Source organism: Euprymna scolopes, chromosome 29, assembly GCF_053919585.1.
Source record: "Euprymna scolopes isolate OS-2025 chromosome 29, ASM5391958v1, whole genome shotgun sequence".
In the NCBI taxonomy this organism is placed as follows: Eukaryota; Metazoa; Mollusca; class Cephalopoda; order Sepiida; family Sepiolidae; genus Euprymna; species Euprymna scolopes.
Window position 1 is genome coordinate 10,003,543 of NC_136510.1, and position 19,577 is coordinate 10,023,119.

The 19,577-nt window shown below is 34.8% G+C and overlaps 1 protein-coding gene across 5 annotated transcripts in view; it reads right to left on the reverse strand.

Annotated features, from left to right (window-relative positions):
• LOC145252478 (caskin-2-like) overlaps positions 1 to 19,577 on the reverse strand; it is a 969,745-nt gene that overhangs the window by 306,668 nt on the left and 643,500 nt on the right. For all 5 annotated transcript variants that reach the window (XM_080111905.1, XM_080111904.1, XM_080111903.1 and 2 more), the window contains one exon: positions 17,137 to 17,231. In XM_080111905.1, the coding sequence (XP_079968031.1) occupies positions 17,137 to 17,231 (95 nt within the window). The remainder of the gene's footprint in view (positions 1 to 17,136; positions 17,232 to 19,577) is intronic.

The window sequence follows — 19,577 nt, forward strand, 5'->3', positions numbered from 1 at the left end:
AAATAGGATTCTATTTGTTTTTTTTTTTGTTTTTTTTACCATTTTTAAAAGAGGAGGATTTCTTAGACTGAATTATGTGTTCCAGGAAACCCAATCCGAAATCCTGCAAAAAAGTCAGTTTGATTCCATTCTTTCAGCAAGTCTCCAAGAGTACACAGAATGCAACACGATGTTTCAATAAGGGTGAGTGACGCACTAATTTCAATCTACAGAATTTTTTTTCTTTCTTGTCTTGATCTCATTGTTATCTTATGAAAAAATTTGCCGCATCATGATTGACATTTCCTTCCTGCAGCTGGCACCATTTTTTCCTCCCCCAGAGTTTTGAAAGCATTGGTAACGAAAGGCCAAAACCAAAATGATTCCGAAAGAGAAGCAGATGTCATTATTAGTAAAAACAAAACAAAAAACTGAATAAAAATAAATGTTTCCAGCAAAAATAGCAGGAATTATGTTTTTTTTTTTGTTCCAATATTTTGCGAGAAAAATTTTTTTTTTTTGTAAAAATCTTTAGAATAAATTTGTAAAACAATTTTTTTTTCAGATTTAATACATAAATTCTATCAGTCCATGTATTCCTGCTTCCTGTTCTTCCCCTTTTTTCTTTTTAACGCATATGAACTGATAAAAAATTAAAAACAAACTAAGCCGAATTTACAAAATGTACACCGATTTTTTTTTTTCAATTTTGATCCATTTTTGACCCCTTAAAAACTATTTTAACTGGCTAAAGACCCGTAAAAGAACGGTCCATAAAAATCCAACCATTTGAGGTTCCTTGCACCGCTCTAAAACTTTTAGTTTCAGAGAAGATAGAGTTTCAAAATATGGAGACAGACAGACATATAGCCTTTTATATATTAGATTTGTATAGAGAAAAGTAGAAGTGCAAGAAATAATAGGCCATTCTGACTAAGCCCCACCCCACCTGACACAAAGACTGGAATCTGGTTTATTTGGTTGTTCAGTTTGTAGGTTAACATATATAAGCCTGAGTGCACATTTGAGATACAGGTGTTTAGGTAAAAACGAAGTCTTTATCAAAGAATTTGGTCAAAGGAAAGAAAAAAATGAACAATGAGGATTTAGACTTCGATACTTTACCAAGAAAACAAACAAAAAAAAACAATAAAAAAAAACATCAACAACAATATATATACAATACAGTAAAACCCCAGGATACGGTGGCCCTAGGATACGTACGTAAAACACGTTAAAAAAAAGTGGGGGGGGGGTAAAAGAGGGAGAGTCAGCTGATTAGTTTCGCCCTCGCTTTATCAAGGCTATATCGAGGGATTTAAAAGGGGGGGAAAAAAAATATGTACATTATTAAAATAAAGTTATGTTGCGTTCTGTTAATGGGTGAAAAAAAAAAAAAAAAGGAGAACAGGGAAGTGATTAAAATAAAACAACGTTATATTTTCAGAGAGCATAGAGGTTAATCACGCTCAAACCTAAGAGACATTCGCTCTGTTTACAGAGAGAATGCCTCCTCAATCGAACATGAATAGTCTCCAAGATCTTTAGATCAAATGTTGAGTGAGCAGGACTCAGAAATGAAAACGAAATCCTTGCTGAAGTTCACTGCACATGACGGGTTTTTAATACGATGGTCAGCTATTGAAGACCCGTATGTATTGGCAAATCCGCCCGTTGCTCGGTATGTACCATTTCTGATTTTGCTAGGTACGTGCTATTGGATTCTCCCATCCAATCTCAACGTTGTTTGATCCACATAGATGGCACCGCAAATACACTTAAAATTGTAAATTACATTATTATTATGATGGAGGAATAGACCATCTTTTTAAGAGGATGGCATTATGGTTTTCCTAGAGAACATAACACACACATTTGAAGCAAAATAACATTTTTGAACTATTGAGCTGATTTGTTTGGCGAATTTCTCACTATCCCCCAACCACGGTAAACAAAGATATATTGGAGATTTAGTCACTGTTTGAATTTTAGTTTCAGAAAACTCAGTTATTTTTCTTTGCATAACCAACCTAATCACATCAACAGGGTACCCATTTTAGGATAGGATATCAGGAGTTATTTTAAATTCCTCAATCAATTTTGATTTTGAACAAATCATCAGGGCACAACGTGTTAGGGTTCAAATTAAATTAATCTTACGTTTTCTGGGACAAAATGAATCTCCGCATGTATACAGTCCCGTGAATGTAGATTTGCAGTATATTGATGTAGGGTAGATTTGCAATATATTGATGTAGGGTTACGAGATGGTGTTTTTGTTACCAATACATCTCCTTCATAAGTATACTGTAACGCGGGATGCATTTTATTCAGTAGGGAAAGACAAAATGTACCGTCCACATATTGAAAATAGACTAATGGTTTCATGGCTCCTGAAAGTAATTGCTCTTCATAGAAACCCAGTGTCCCTACTCAATAAAATACGTCCGCGTTAAAGTGTACTTCTGAAGGAGAGTATAATGTGTCCATATTACTCTTAGGTTTGAGCGCGATTAAGCTCTAGAATATTCAAAAATATTACGTTGCTTTATTTTAATTGCTTCCTTGTTTTTTGTTTGTTTGTTTTTTTTAGTGTTTTTTTTTCACCCATGAACAGAACGCAACATAATTTTAGTTTAATAATGTACATATTTTTTCCTTTTTAAATCCCTCGATACAGCTTTGATAAACAAGGGCGAAACCGGTCAGCTGACGTCATCTTTTGTTTTTCTTTCCTCTTCTTTCCCGCCTGTTTTTAAAAACGTTTTTTTTATGTATTTTACCATTTATGATTGCAATATATATATGTATATATATATATATATATATATATATACTAGTAGGCTGCCCGTTTATAAAATATGCTTAAATATTATATTTTAATTCACGCAGATTTCATATTTATTATTATAGAGTCAATTCTCTATTGATTATTATCCAATATATAATAATGATTTAAAAAGTTATTAAAATATATGACTTTAGTACCATCCGCTAGAATCGAACCCAGAACGGTTAGCGTTCCAGCCTTAGTCATTATTTATCTCTCCAGGATTGTTACTGTCTGAGCTATCGACAGATGGATATGAAAGATTAAAAATCAAGCAACTTTCATCTATGAATGTTTAATTTTGTACTGGTGCAAAAGTAATAGCAGGCGTAAAAGAGATAGTAGACGTTAAGTTAAAAAAAAAGAAAGACTCGCGCACCACCATCACTACCAAGAATCGAAACCAAAACGTTTAGCTTACAATTTACTTTGTCCATTGACGTTAATGCCTGACCTATGAAGACATCTTTGCTGCAAGGCTTAAAATTAAAACATGAACAAAAAGCTATTGCGCTACACATGCATATTTGTAATGCTGTCGATCAACCTTCAACTGACAAATTTGATTTTTTTAAATTTCCACACTTTTGCACTGATTTCCCCCAGCTAAAACCCAAATATAAAGTTTTGCATGTATTAAAATACCTAATATATTTATATAAGTTTCATGCCTGTAGACCAGAAACTGACAGAAGTTCTGTAGGCAAAATTATTTAAACAAATATATATACGCATACATAAATATATATATATATATAAAGAGGTTTGTGTTTACTATAAATTTTTTATGTGAATATTACGCAAGTATAAATTATGTAGAATATCTACATGAATATAATTACATGTAATAGTTAACTAAAGATGATCATCTTATAAGAAAACAAAAAAAAAACTAATAGGGAATTAATTAAAATGAATGTTTAAAAGAATATGCAAATTAGCTAGAACTTTTGCAGGTGAATGCAATTCCACAACCCATATATAACAAAGTTGTATTTTCTTTTTAAATAAATAGAAAAAGATTTTTTAATATGAATATCGATACACAAAAAACCCGAAATTTATAGTAGTGTATGTATATATATATATATCGTCTGATTTCTCATATCTGAGGATTTCAATTTCCTCTTTTAGGGTTTGGTTCACAGATGGCTTATCAGAGCAATCTGAGCGTAGAATCTGCATGGGCAGAAAAGACAGGCAAAGTTTGGCAAGAGAGGAGGGGAACTCTTCTGCTCGACTTTTTCGTGCCTGCCTTTTAATTTCTACCAGTATATATATATATATATATATATATATATATATATATATATATATATATATATATATATATATATATATATGCACACACACGCACACACACATCAATATGTATTTATGTAGTTATTTATAGTGTTCCTTTTCGTTGTTTTTATGAGTTTATTCTATGAAACTGCAGTATTTATATAATAGTGCTCAATAAAGAGTACAGTTATATTTTAGTACCAATTTTTATTTATACAAATATTTTGGCTACATATGTGCATACATGTTTCAGCAATAGCCTTATTCAAGAGTAAGCATCATCATACCACTGGTAGACAAGAATCTGGAAAGATCACTTGTCTTCCCATGAGGGCAGAGTGAGTCACAACATTGGTTTTTAATCTGGGGGGGAAAAAAATCCAGATCCCGAAAAAGAAGCACTCTGGATTGGGGCAAAAAATAAAAATTCCCTTAATCTAAAAGGATTTCCCCTTCAGCGACCGAGGACAGAAAAGATGAAATGTAGTATCAGAACAAATACTACACTTTGCTCCTAGCCCAGAGGTCAAAGAGTAAAAAACAAGAGAAAAAGAACAAATCTGACTGTCCTTTTTTTTTTTTGAGTTTCATTCTAAATTTTATATTATTACACTAACAAATACAGAAAGTTTTGAAACCAGGACATTGACAAACAACACAGAAAATAAAATGATCCAAGATTATGAAGCTAGAGTTTAGTTAGAGACATTGACCTCATCGTGATATTGAGATTAAAGTGCAAGGGCGCTTGCGTAAGCATGTGTGTGTGTGTGTGTGTGTGTGTTAGTGAAGGAGTGTTGTAAGAGGAGAAAATCAGAAGTAGTAGGAGTCAATGAATGTACAATGTCACCCACAGATGAAAATGGTATGACCACGAGTTTTTCTGTCTTTCTTTTTTTTTAAGAAATCAATAGATAACAGTATTGTTACTATGACAACCAGACGCAAAAGTATGAGAGAGATAGAGGGATAAGTTGGATATATATATATATATATATATATATATATGTATGAGAGAGAGAGAGAGAACATAACAGGAAAAGAGAGAGAATGAGGAGGATTCTGACTTCTAAAGGAAATCAAGGAAGAGGTTGATGAAAAACTTGTAAAAATAACCATGAGATATAAATAAATAACAGAGAAAAAGGGAATTAAACCCCAACAAGATAGAGAGACGAAGATTAAGAAAAGAAAAGACAGAAATTTAAAAAAGATGGTAGATATTATGAGATGAAAAAGAGATCAGGGAAGGAGACGGGAAGGGATCAAGAAATAAGACGGGAAGGGATCAGGGAAAGAGACGGGAAGGGATCAATAAATGAGACTGAAAGGAATCAAGAAATGAGACTGAAAGGAATCAAGAAATGAGACTGAAAGGGATCAAGAAATGAGACTGAAAGGGATCAAGAAATGAGACTGAAAGGGATCAAGAAATGAGACTGAAAGGGATCAAGAAATGAGACTGAAAGGGATCAAGAAATGAGACTGAAAGGGATCAAGAAATGAGACTGAAAGGGATCAAGAAATGAGACGGAAAGGGATCAAGAAATGAGACGGAAAGGGATCAAGAAATGAGACGGAAAGGAATCAAGAAATGAGACGGAAAGGGATCAAGAAATGAGACTGAAAGGAATCAAGAAATGAGACGGAAAGGGATCAAGAAATGAGACGGAAAGGGATCAAGAAATGAGACGGAAAGGGATCAAGAAATGAGACGGAAAGGGATCAAGAAATGAGACGGAAAGGGATCAAGAAATGAGACGGAAAGGGATCAAGAAATGAGAGAGAAAGGGATCAAGAAATGAGAGAGAAAGGGATCAAGAAATGAGAGAGAAAGGGATCAAGAAATGAGACAGAAAGGGATCAGGGAAATGAGACTGAAAGGAATCAAGAAATGAGACGGAAAGGGATCAAGAAATGAGACGGGAAGGGGTCAAGAAATGAGATGGGAAGGGATCAAGAAATGAGACGGGAAGGGGTCAAGAAATGAGACGGGAAGGGGTCAAGAAATGAGACGGAAAGGGATCAAGAAATGAGACGGAAAGAGTTCAAGAAATGAGACGGAAAGGGATCAAGAAATGGGATGGAAAGGGATCAAGAAATGGGACAGAAAGGGATCAAGAAATGAGACGGAAAGGGATCAGGGAAAGAGACGGAAAGGGATCAGGGAAAGAGACGGAAAGGGATCAAGAAATGAGACGGAAAGGGACCAAGAAATGAGACGGAAAGGGATCAAGAAATGAGACGGAAAGGGATCAAGAAATGAGAGAGAAAGGGATCAAGAAATGAGATGGAAAGGGATCAAGAAATGAGACGGGAAGAGACAAAAAAATGAGATGGGATGGGACCAAAGAATGAGATGGGAAGGGACCAAGGAATGAGATGGGAAGGGACCAAGGAAAGAGAAAAGTAAAAAAAAAACTAAAAAGTAATAAAACAAATAAAAAAAGAAGTAAAATGGACAGTGAAAGATGACCATAAATCATGTTACCATTATGAAATGTTTTAATGGCCATCTGACCATCAACATCATCATTCTTACTTATACATTCCCAGATAGGCTGCCCTTCCCAACATCCCATAAGAAAAAGAGGCAGCTAGATTACTTAAGTCAGTGAAATTGATTCACACATCTTGGGATCAAGGAAAGAAAACATAAAACTACAATTTACCAATAGAATAAAATTTAAATAATATGGAAATTGCACCCATTTAACCTTCCAGCTCATAAAAAGAAACGTTCTGTTACAAAGGGAAACGTGAATTGGTTTCAAGAAGAAAGGAAGTGGTTAGAATGGATGGGTGTGGTCAGAACAGGTGTCTATGGGGGAGAAAAGGGTAGAAGTAAAGAGACGGATAAATACAAAGCGAGAGAGAGAGAGAGAAACACGATGAGGCAGAGGGAGAGAGAGACACACACACAATGAGAGAGAGAGAGAGAGAGAGGATGAGGCAGAGAGAGAGAGAGAGAGAGGATGAGGCAGAGAGAGAGAGAGAAACACGGAGGCAGAGAGAAAGAGAGAGAGACGATGAGGCAGAGAGAAAGAGAGAGAGACGATGAGGCAGAGAGAGAGAGAGAGAGAGAGAGAGAGAGAGAGAGAGAGGCAGAGAGAAAGTGAGAGAGAAAGAAACACGGAGGCAGAGAGAACAGGGAGAAAGAGAGAGAGAGAGAAAGAAACACGGAGGCAGGGAGAGAGAGAGATTGAGAGAGAGAGAAACCCAGAGGCAGAAAGGGAGGGAGAGAAAACCGGAGGCAAAGAAAGAGGGAGAGAGAGAGAGAGAAACACGGAGGCAGAGAGAGAGAGAGAGAGAGAGAGGGAGGGAGAGACCCGGAGGCAGAGAGAGAGAGAGTGAAAGAGAGAGAGAGAAAACCGGAGGCAGAGAGCGAGAGAGAGAAACACGGAGGCAGAGAGAGAGAGAGAGAGAGAGAGAGAGAGAGAGAGAGAAACACGGAGGCAGAGAGTGAGAGAGAGAGAAACACGGACGCAGAGAGAGAGAGAGAAACACGGAGGCAGAGAGCGAGAGAAACACGGAGGCAGAGAGCGAGAGAAACACGGAGGCAGAGAGAGAGAGAGAGAGAGAGAGAGAGAGAGAGAGAGAGAGAGAGAGAGAGAGAGAAACATGGAGGCAGAGAGAGAGAGAGAGAAACACGGAGGCAGAGAGAGGCAAACACGGAGAGGCAGAGACGTAAAACTAGAAAGAGGTGGCAATAGTAAGTCAATACAGAAAAAAGCAAAAAACCAAAACGTGAACAAGAAAGACACACAGAGCAAAGGAGAAAGGCAGCTAATGAAGAAAGAGATTAATTAGAAAACAAAAGAAGAGAATAAAATACAGAGAGAAATAAAAAGAAATAAAAAGAAATAAAAAGAAATAAAAAGAGAGAAGACTAGAAAGGAACAAAAAGAAAAAAAAAAGAGAGAACGCATTCACATCAAAGATCAGCGTTACGTTTGTTATCGCTGGGCAATGGCCGCAAGAAAACTATTTTAACCACAATTCGGTGGGAAACAAGAAGGAAGGGTCAAAAAGAATTTACAGATTGCCACTTTCTAAAACATTCGAACTGGCAAGTTTACTTTGTAAAGTTTACGGCATATCAACTTGCAACATTGCAGGGAAAAAACTTCTATCCTCACAGATTGTCGACATCTTCGTCCACAGAAACAACTGTTCGTCTCCGTCATTGACATAAGTAATTGCTCAGTAGAATGTGATAACTGTTTTTTTTTTTCTCACAATAATTGTGAAAGTTATTAAAAAAATTATTTGAAGTTTAACGATGCTTTCAGCGACTTTATTTTTTCATTCAATATATATATATATATATATATATATTATATATATATATATATACTGTTTGTGCAAAATCAAGACTTCAAGACAAGGTGTTGATGGCAACGAAAAGTGTATTTCATTTTATGTTACAATTGTTTCAATGTCCAGTTCAACAATTTCAAGCATTATATCGTTTGAAAATTTTCAAAACCAGCATTTCTTCAGACTTTATGAATAAAAACACTTTTGGCAATGTAGCATTTTTTGAATAGAAAGAAAAAAGAGAGGGGGAGGGGATCCCTAACGGGAAAAACATGTGAGAAACATTTACCTTGCTTGTGGTTGCGGAAAAGCCCATTTAAATATTAATGTATCACCTAATTTTCGTATACTTATTTAAGAACAGAATTATGTGAAGTTTCTGTGGAGCCCGAAGCCATTTAAAAAATAAATATATTTTTTTAAATATATCCCATTTATTGGGTTCCTAAATTCCTTTATTTCTCGATAATTGATTTTTTGTAAAAAGAATGTTTTTAAATTTGGTATCTATAGTTATATTATGTTCGTAACAACCTTGTAAAGATGTTACGGTTAGTTTTAGTTTCATATTAGTGGCAAGTAATGTTTATAGATTATCGTTTTATTGATACATGGATAAAAGACCACTTCAGGTTTAGAATTTGATTGAATATGAGAATAAAGTAAAATGGGTGTATTAAATATATATAAACCTTGTAGGACATTTTGGGTGAAGTGTTCTAATCTATTTACTGTCTGAAAATTCATAGTTATTTTACTTGAAAAATATTTTTGTGTCGCTGCTTGGGATGATTTGTAGGGAGATAATCCAGTTAAGTTGTTAAGTACTGCTAGTTAATTCTGTTTGGAACTGGGTCGATTTTGTTTCTTATAATGGTTAAAGGGAGGTAATTCAGGCAGTTTGTGTTTTCGGTTTATTGATTACTCGAAGGCGACTATGATTAATTTAATCAGATGGGTCCAGAACGTGCTACAATAGCTTGTTTAACAATTAAATATATAAATTATGTTCTTGATCTAAAGGAATGGGATGTGTTTAGCCCGCATCTGTTATTAATCACTTGTGCTGCTCCTGTCATATAGTTGGTGCGTTGTGTTCTTGAATATTGTATGTCCTCTAATTACTATTTTTACAACAAAACCACCCACGGCTCCAAGTGTGTTTTACTCCGGTGGGAAGATGTCTACTCCTGCATTTATGGGTGAAAAAAACTTAGACCATGGAGTGAAGTAGGAGAATAAGTAAGCATGGATTCTACCAACCTAAGGTGTCAGACGACAAAATCAATTGAATTAATATTTAAATGGATTAACAGCTCCCAAGTTGCTAATTTAATTTTTAATAATAACTAGATTAATTGCTGAGTTGTTTTATTGATTTGAAGAGGGTGTTACAAATTTTACCGTTAGTACTGCTACGACTGAATACAAGAATGGTTGCCGTTATGGAGAAAACAAAAAAACATTCTTAGATGGGCTATATACTTTATTTATATTTCTTGCCCGGTTAAGAAGAAAGGAAACTATATTCGCATGTTAGATTTGGATCTTTCATCTATATGGTAACAATTCTACCTATTTAACTCTACATTAAAATTTAGTCCTGGCATCCGATGATCCTTATTGTTGTTAAAAGTTTATGCCTCAGTTACATTTAAGGCGTGATAGCAGAAATCTATTTCTATGAAGGCATCCCTGTATGACATCAAGTCTTTTATTCAAAATTTCCTCTTTGGAATTCACAGTGTAGAAGGCTTCCAATAAACATAGATTGCACCTTTTTGATTTCCCAGGGCTGTACTTCCTCCCCCTGTCCACTACTGACCATTTTAATTCAAAACTTTCATTATTTCCGTTAAGTTCCCTAATCCAGTCACCTAATGCAGTTGTGTTTCTCTTTTTGTTTTTATTTCTAATGCTTATTTTTGTGCCCACCCCACTGCTGTCGTTTACGCCATCTCTATTAGTTTCTATCCCAGGTTCCTTTTTGAATGATACTACATGATTTCTGTATCTGTTCTTAAACACTGTTCCCGTGCCTCCCAAATATATCTTCTTAGAGTTATCGGTTTTTATCTCGCATTTATACACTATTTCAGAGGTTAGACATTTCCCATCCAAAGGACAATTTTCAGGTATTCTACAATTACATTTTCTGTTTGGTATATTTTCGTTTGATGCTAGTTCGTTGTTGTTCCTTATTTTGCTGATTTTTCTATTGTTGGAGCTAATTATAGTGTTAGTTAAGTTTCTGAGCGTTGAGAAAGATAATTTTACAGAGATTCTATTTATTATTTTGCTGAGTTTATTATCCGGGGGGAAGTTTTGGTCTATTATTCTGTAGAATTCCTTAGGTATATTATTTCTGATATGCTCGCTGAATGGTGGATTGAACCAAACCTGTCTCTTGTGTCTATTTCTCTTATTAATGGTACCACCTTCATTCTTCCCTTTTTTGCTGTTATTATTTCCCCCTCCGTTTCTATTCTTATGGTCATTTTCAACATTTTCCTTATTGGTCTTAGGTTTTTTTTCTAGCTCTCATTGCCATGTTGTACGAGATTACGCAGTTGGGTTTGTGGTTACTACTATTGTTACTATATATATATATATATATATATATTAGTGATAGGACGATTCCAATACTTTTCCTGATTCTGATTCTTTATAAATCTCTAAATCTTGAACTATATAGTTGTATTTTTTCTCTGATTACCATAAAAACACACATGTTAAATGTGCAAATATTTTTCTAATAGTAAAAATATACATGTGGGGGATGATCTATCGATTTTAGCTTTACTAGTGGTTTAAAATCAATAAATATTTATTCTTTTCTCATTTTTTTTTAACTTTAAAAAAAAAAGTCAAATAAAAAAGACAAAAGAATCGTTTTGGCATTGGAAAATCAGTACAAATTTTTCCAATTTCGATACCCTCAAATATTCCGATTTTTTCCGATTCCCAATTCCGATTAATCATCCCAAAACTAATATATATATATACACACGACACAATCACATTAACGCACCGGTTCTCGCCAGATCACCAAAGTTAAGCAACATTGAGCCTAGTCAGTACCAAATGGGTGACGATTTTGGGAAGGTGAGGTGCTGTATGTACTGCGAAGTAAAATACCAGATTGAGAAACTGGCGCAGTCTATCCTTCTCTCGAGGGTAGATGGGACTCTTATAAGACGTGGTAGGCACCCCTATCTAGTGATGGCGTCACAATAATAAAATACCCTTGATCGCCTCGGCTACTGACAAGATTTACACTACATACTCGTGTAGGGAGTTCAATCTCGGCTGCGGCCACACTGGATGGATGGAGCTTACATAGCTTCAATACATCCTTTATAAGGAAATGAGAGCAGCTGCCCAAAAGAATTTCATCAGCTTATCTACTCTTGTGATTAACAAAAACAAGGAAAAGAAAAATTTCTTCAATCATCGGAAAAAGGATCAGGAGTTTGTCTCATAAGGTTACATAATGAGGGTTGCATTTGAATAGAAAAATTAGAAAGGTCAAGGTCCTTGGATTGAAAGTTACGAAAACGCCCGATTTTTGAGTAAAACCTTTTTGCTCAACCTTAGCTGGCCAGATTTTCAAGGAGGAAGGATGTATGGTTCAGACTGCTTTCCTCAATGGGGAACCAATGAACACATTATGGCTCTCTCTCTCTCTCTCTCTCTCTCTCTCTCTCTCTCTCTCTCTCTCTCTATGAAAACAACCTGTCCCTGTGACTGGCAATATTCTTTGTTTATTATTTGACATTGTTCACAAAGTCTTGATGTTCTTTGCTGTTTCAATCTGCTGTGATAAACCCTTAAAATTTTTGTGATTTCTAGCTTCAGTTTTTCATTCTCTCTTAGCTGGTGAGACTGAAGATGGGAGGATGGGGCCAGCACGCACAGTATGACTATCCATCTGTCTTTACTCTTATATATACAAAAATAACCTGTCTCTATAATCGTTCTCCTCTGTTTTAACTAGTGATGGGACAATTCCAATATTATTCCCAATTCCGATAAAATTCCTGATTCCGATTCTTTATAAATTTTTTACTATAAGTGTTATTTTGTCCCGATTACCGTAAAAACACATCTTAAATTTGCATATATTTTCTCAGACGTAAAAACACATTTGTAAGAGGGTGATCTAGAGATTTTAGTCTTAGAGGAAGTTTAAATCAGTAAATATTTTTTTTTATTATTACTACAAGCAGTGGAACATGTTTCTTAAACCAAAATCAAATAAAAAAGGATAATTTTAGGAATTGGAAAGTAGGCTTAAATTTTTCTGATTCCGATACCCCTAAAAGCTCTGATTTTTCCGATTCTGATTAATCGTCCCAACACTAGTTTTGGTGTCCGAGTAGCTTTGTGTGCACAGACGATCAACAGTGTTCAACCACGACACAAGTGTATAAAGGATAAATGAAAGGGCAACAGCAAATTAGTTTAGCAATGTCAACCCTACTAATGAAAAAGAGTAAAAAAAGGGGTCAGGAACCCTAAGCATTCGAGTTTATATAGCCTGGCACATGTGATGCCAAAGGGAGCAGTGATTGTATTTACATTTGGACCAATCCTAAAGTGGCACTCGCTCTAGGTGGGTTTAACTGGCTTCCTCCAAAGAAGTTTAATGGAAATATCAAATTTACAAGCGGTCCTCAGTCGCTTGCATACCCTCATCAGGGGAGATAATAATGTTAGGTTTTTGCAACGCTCGCAAGGAGGATTCGATGTCCTCCTACATTCAGCATCTGGTATTCCCAAATGGTAACCCATCTGTCACTGACCAAGCTCAACATTGCTTATCTTTGATGATCTAATGAGAACTGGTATGTCAACGCAATTATGCCATACTTTTGGACAATCCACGATACTTTTAAAGGGCCAAGGGAAGACAACTATGCTGATTAATGTAAGTAGCTTTGAAATTCCAAAACTGACTCTCTAACTTTGGAATTAACAGTTTTGAAAAATGCAAACATGAGGAAAATGTTAGCAACCATTACTCTGTTACGGGCTTAAAATTTGAAAGAAAAACTCTAAAGAGATTATTTGCTAATATTAATTTTTTTTTTTAATTTTATAATAACATAGCAACAGGAAAAAGAGAAAATTGGGAGAAGGGGTGCAAAACATTAATGGGACGATTCCAATATTTTTCTTCCCAATTCCGATGCAATTACTGATTCTATACTCAATTACTGATTCTATACTCAATTACTGATTCCGATTCCTTATAAATCTCTAAATATTCAATTATAGAGTTGTTATTTTTCCTAATTACTGTAAAAACACATGTTAAATGGGCTGATATTTTCCTAAATGTAAAAATTCACACTTGTAGGGTTACAGATTTTAGTTTTGCCGCTTGTTTAAAATTAAATATTTTTTTTATTTCATTATTACTACTAGTTATGAAGGATTTTGTTTTGAACAAAATCAAATAAAAAAGATAATTAAAAGAATCGTTTTTGGCATCGGACAATTGATAAAAATTTTTTCCGATTTCGATACCATCAAAAGTTCCGATTTTTCCAATTCCTGATTCTAATTAATCGTCCAAACACTAGTGCAAAAGGTGAATTTTTTTTTTTTATCTCAAGTAAAAAGGGGGATGCATCCTAATCACACCATTCTCATGGTGAGAGTAAATTGTGATTGTCTTTTGATTTTAAGCAAAGTTGGCATCAATGATCGTTTTGGAATTGGAGTAAATCACAACTTATTGAGAGCATGGAGGGGAGGGATGACTTAAAAGGAATCGTGTTTAATATTTATTTATTTTTTTACATAGTGTTCACCACTTATCAAGGCCCAGAAGCCACTCAGGGATAAGGGTTATTGCAAGTACATTATGTTAGTATGGAGATTTGATGAAGTGTTTACTTAAGGGGGAGGTTCATTATGAATTTGTTAACGTTGGACTTGAAGACATCCAAGTTGTAGTCAGGTGGGAAGCAGGCAGACGGAACAGAGTTCCACAGGCGTGCAGTTCTAAGAAAGAAGCTTTGTTCATGGAATCCGCGTTTTGATTTCGGCACAGATATAGAGTAATTATTCATTGGCCAATGAAAATGGAAAAGAGATTAATAGGTATGAAAAGAAAAGTTGGAACAAAAATAGAACGAAGCTATGAAAAAAAAAACACAGATTTCTAAAAAAAATTGTTCAAATTCTTTCTTTCCCTATCATTGCTGACCACTGAAAAATTAAAAATCGCAAAGAAAGCTGGTGTAAATTGTCAATTAAGGTGAGAAATTTGAAAATTTACTCATCAGGAGAACAAGAAAAAGTGTTTGGTGAACTGAAAATGTAATGGTGGGAGGAGAAGAAATAAATAAAATGAATGGTGTTGGGAGGAAGGCGCCAGAAAACGCCAGATGAAGTAAACGGGGGGGGGGGAGAGGGGGGAGAAAAAAGGAGGAAGATGTTCGAAGAATAATGTAAAAAGAGAGAAAATAGGAGGAAGGACAGAAGTAAAAATTAAATGAGAGGCGAGTAAAAGGTATTATCTAAGTTTAATAATGGTGGTAGGAGGAAGGACAAAGATAAGAATTCAATGAAAATAAAACAAGAGGAGAGGGCGGAGGATGAAAGGCAAAAAAAGAGATAAAGAGCGAGAAAAATTTAAACGAAGGGGAGGAGAAGGATGTAAAAACAGTGTGAGGAGGAGGAGGAAATTTGTTAAATTATTTTAGAGCATATCAACCCTTTTCAGATTTTCAAAGACATTTTTTTTGCTTCAAATATTTGACAAACATTTATAGATTTATTTTTTTGTTTTACAGTTGATAATTTTTTTTATATATTTTTTTTATATATAAATACTTTGTAGACTTGAAATTGTGATCCACACAAAAATTATGTTATAGACAATAAGAGATTGGAAAATTTAAGATTAATAATTTTTTAAATTAAAGTTAATTAAACTTATAGTTTCCTGATAATTAACGGACGTTCTTTTCCGATATGCAACGGACGTTCTTTTCCGATATGCAACGGACGTTCTTTTCCGATATGCAACGGACGTTCTTTTCCGATATGTAACGGACGTTCTTTTCCGATATGTAACGGACGTTCTTTTCCGATATGTAACGGTCGTTCTTTTCCGATATGTAACAGACGTTCTTTTCCGATATGTAACAGACGTTCTTTTACGATATGTAACAGACGTTCTTTTACGATATGTAACAGACGTTCTTTTCTGATATGTAACAGACGTTCTTTTCTGATATGTAACGAACACTCTTTTCCGATATGTAATGGACATTCTTTTCTGATATGTAGCGGATACTCATTCTGATATGTAGCGGACACCCATTCAGATATGTAATGCACAGTCGTTAAGATGTGTAGCAGACACCCATCCTGCTATGTAATGAACAGCCATTAAGATATGTAATGGAAAAGTTACCATATAAGAAAAAAACGAATAATAATTAAAAAGTATGACATTAACACAATTTGATATGCCGATTAATTTTGCCTTAATTACGTTATGCTAAATATTCTGAAAATTTTTTTTCCAGAGTTTAAGTGTGAAATGGTATAAAAGGGAGATCCCTAAAGAAACAGGATGAAAAAAAAAAACAACAAAAAACGAATAATGAAAAGAACCCTCTCTCTTTTATATCTTCGCTTCAGTCTTTATTAAAAACGAATTCATAAAAACGGCTGATATTTGCACGAACGCAAAGCGTTGGAATGTCTTGAAAGATATGATCAGAAGTCAATATTTGGACAGACGCAATCCTTGGAAGAAATATTAAAAAAAAAAAATTAAAGATTCGTCATTTACACACCAAAAACTGTCTTAGTGTCACTGCGGCTTACTCTTTACACACACATGTGACTTTGTCTTGCAGGAGTAGTAAATGTTATGCTCCAGAATTTTATTTTCTACATAGTTATCGCCCTTTTCAATCTACTTTTGCCAACGATGAACAATATAAAAAGTGACTTTGTCTTGCAGGAGTAGTAAACGGGCAACCTTTTATGCTCCAGAATGTATTTTTTTGCATAGTCATCACAAGTCTCAATGCACTTCCGCCAGAAACACATCCCTGACATGGGTTGCTTTCTTAGAGTCTCACACCGTCAATATTTGCAACAGAGAGATGAAACTTTCAGGTCATGAATGCATAAGATTAGCCATCATAACAATGCAATGTGCAATCCTCTCCGATCCATTCAGGCAGAATAAAAAAAAAAAAAAATAGGTAACATTTCTTTTGGAAAGTCTATTGTATATAACTGTATATGTTGGCATATAAGACGACCCTTAAAGTTAAAAAAATCATCTTTAAAAACCAAAAGTTCATAAGATACCGGATGTTGCAATCTCTAGTCTAGGCTAAACAAACATGGTTTCGTGATTTAGCAGTCGTCTTATACAACCGATATATGATAAATTTATTAAAATTTGCTTTAATTTTGTACTTCCTCTTATCTGACGATCGCGTTATACGCCGAAATATATGGTATATGAGAGAGAGAGATAGAGAGAAATATTTAAAAAAAAATATATATAAAAAACACACTGAAACATGTGCAAGACGACTTGAAAAGGAGACGCAGTTCAATCGATAAGCGTTAAGTCTGTGAACCTCATTCATTCGATACAACAAATATTTACGTTTCAAATCCTGACAACTCGTGTCAAAACTGATGATGGTGACGAGCCGAGATCATTCGTGCTTACTTACCTTGATGTTTTCGCCTTCCTTAAAGACGAGGCCTTGAATGTCATAACTGTCGTAATGGTCTTTGACAGCTCGTGCTTTCACAGCAAAACTTGCTTCTGCAAATAATCGAAAAGAAAAAAATGCTTTGAAAAAGAAGAAAAATGTTTCTTTCACAGTAAATAAGACGTTGTTAACATACAATCTATCTATAAAATAGAGAATGTGTAAGGACACTTCTCAACCTATATACTCAACAAATTTTTGATCTACAGACTTGAAATTTGGTATATAGGATATTCAGACATGTGGAAAACGTTTTTATCAGTTTTCATCCGGAAAAAAGGGGCTGCTAAGGGGTCAAAATTGAAAAATCGATACGTGGGGGGGGGGGTCATTGGACTTTAATGCTTGTTAACTGTTTCATGAATGCACATGCATAAATTACTTCTGTTAAGAATAAGGTTTGCAAACATCTTTCAAAGATCGTGTCACGCTGGTCCAGTGGTTATCGTACTTGACTCACTGTCTTTAAGTTTTGGTTTTGATCCTAGCTCGAGTATTTTTTTTTTTTTTTTTACAAGAAGTGAACAGTTTAGGAGAAACATAATACTCGCATGCACATGTCTCAATTTTTGTATCAATTAAAATGCATATTTTATGACCATACAACGCTGGGCTGCCTGCTAGTACATCAATACAAGTGTCCTCATCATGAGTTTTATCGTAAAAGTCATAGTTACACAAATTCGGCATCCAAATAACTGTTTTTGGGTCAATTATTTGTACTTTATATGCACTACTAGAAGGAAAATTTGGCGTTACCCGGGATTTAATGAAGATTGGCGAAACTTTCAACTTCTCATATGTTATTGTCATCGAAATTGGTGAAATCACCCAGTTTTCAATCAAATCGATTAATTGCCTGCTCTAGTTGGGGACCCATTGTAGTGCACCAGCAGGAAGATCCACATGCCTCTCAGCAGTGACAGTTCACAATACGTTGTAGTTTACGTTGCACCGTAGAGAACCTACTGTTGATTTTATAAAATTATTTTTATATATAATGGCTTGAATTAAAGTTTAAAATGCAAAATTCAATTGCACTCTAAACAGAAACATTCGTTTCAAATGCACCCCTGTCATATCAAAGAACTTACTGTTGATTTTATATGCCGGGCCTTTCTGCTTGTATGGTAATAACTAGAGCTGTGACAATAGCATATTCTTTTTATTCTTTTGACTCTCAAGTATATATCCGACACAGTTAATCAACCGAGAACCACATCAGTCTATATAAAAACATATAAGATATCAACGGATATATACTCAAGAGTCAAAACAATGAAAAGAATATGCTGTTGTCACAGCCCGAGTAATAATACTTCTCAAATGCAGTTGTGATGTTAGGCTGTATAAGGCGTTAACTTTGGTCAAAATTGCCAGTTCTTTCTTTCATCAGATTCTTAGATTATTGATACTTATCAAAGACATTCTGACACAAAACCTATCTAAGAACATTGCCAAGAACATAAAGTACATTTGTGAATTTTTTTAAAAATAGGACTAACCGTTTAGGAGTCTACTGGGAACGAACTCACAGAAGATTAGACACAAGATCAAGTGTGACTTTGTAAAGCCAGTGCACTAGGATTAGCATGACCTGTCCTATGGAAAAGGTCAGAGGTTACATTAACAGAATAACACTCAAGATGAGAACAGTGGTCCAAAGAATCTACTATAATATAAAATTTACTTTGTGTGTGTGTGTTTGAGTTCTTTCACCATAGGTTCTGAAACGGCTGAGCCTATCTTTTGCAAATTTCACACAAAGGTAATTTATGAAGGCCAGAGAGGGTGGTGTTAAGCAGACGTTCTGGAATTGTTTGGGTCCTTTGGTACTGCAGACCCCCCCCCCTCTCTTAACTTAAGAATTCTGTACAAAACTGATTTTATTAACCAGGTCTTAGAGAAATTTCTAAGTTTGCACTTGTTTATAATTTTCACATATAGACGTGTTATTTCTTGGAGTTTTAAACGATTTTCATTGGTCGTCACAAAACCACGCAACGGAAGAAATGGAGCACAAAAAAAATAGACTAGTAACAGAATAGTGTAAGTAACACAAAACAGATACAAAAAGACTTCTTTACATATCAGACATAATCCCAAAATCATGCCATAGATTTTCAAAATAACCTAACTTTGAAAAATTACTAAATTATATTATCTCTGTCTCTGCTATTATATAAAAATTACTTTGTGTGTTTCTTCCTTATAGGTTCCGAAACGGTTGAGTTCATCTTTTTGCAAATTTTACACAAAGGTAATTCATATGTCTGGCAGTGTTCTTAGATATGTTTTGTACAGAAATTCATCCGATAATTATTATCGAAAATCCCCAAAAAAATCCAATCCTAAAAATAGTCTTTCTTTCTTATAGATAAAAAAATAATTTTTACAGT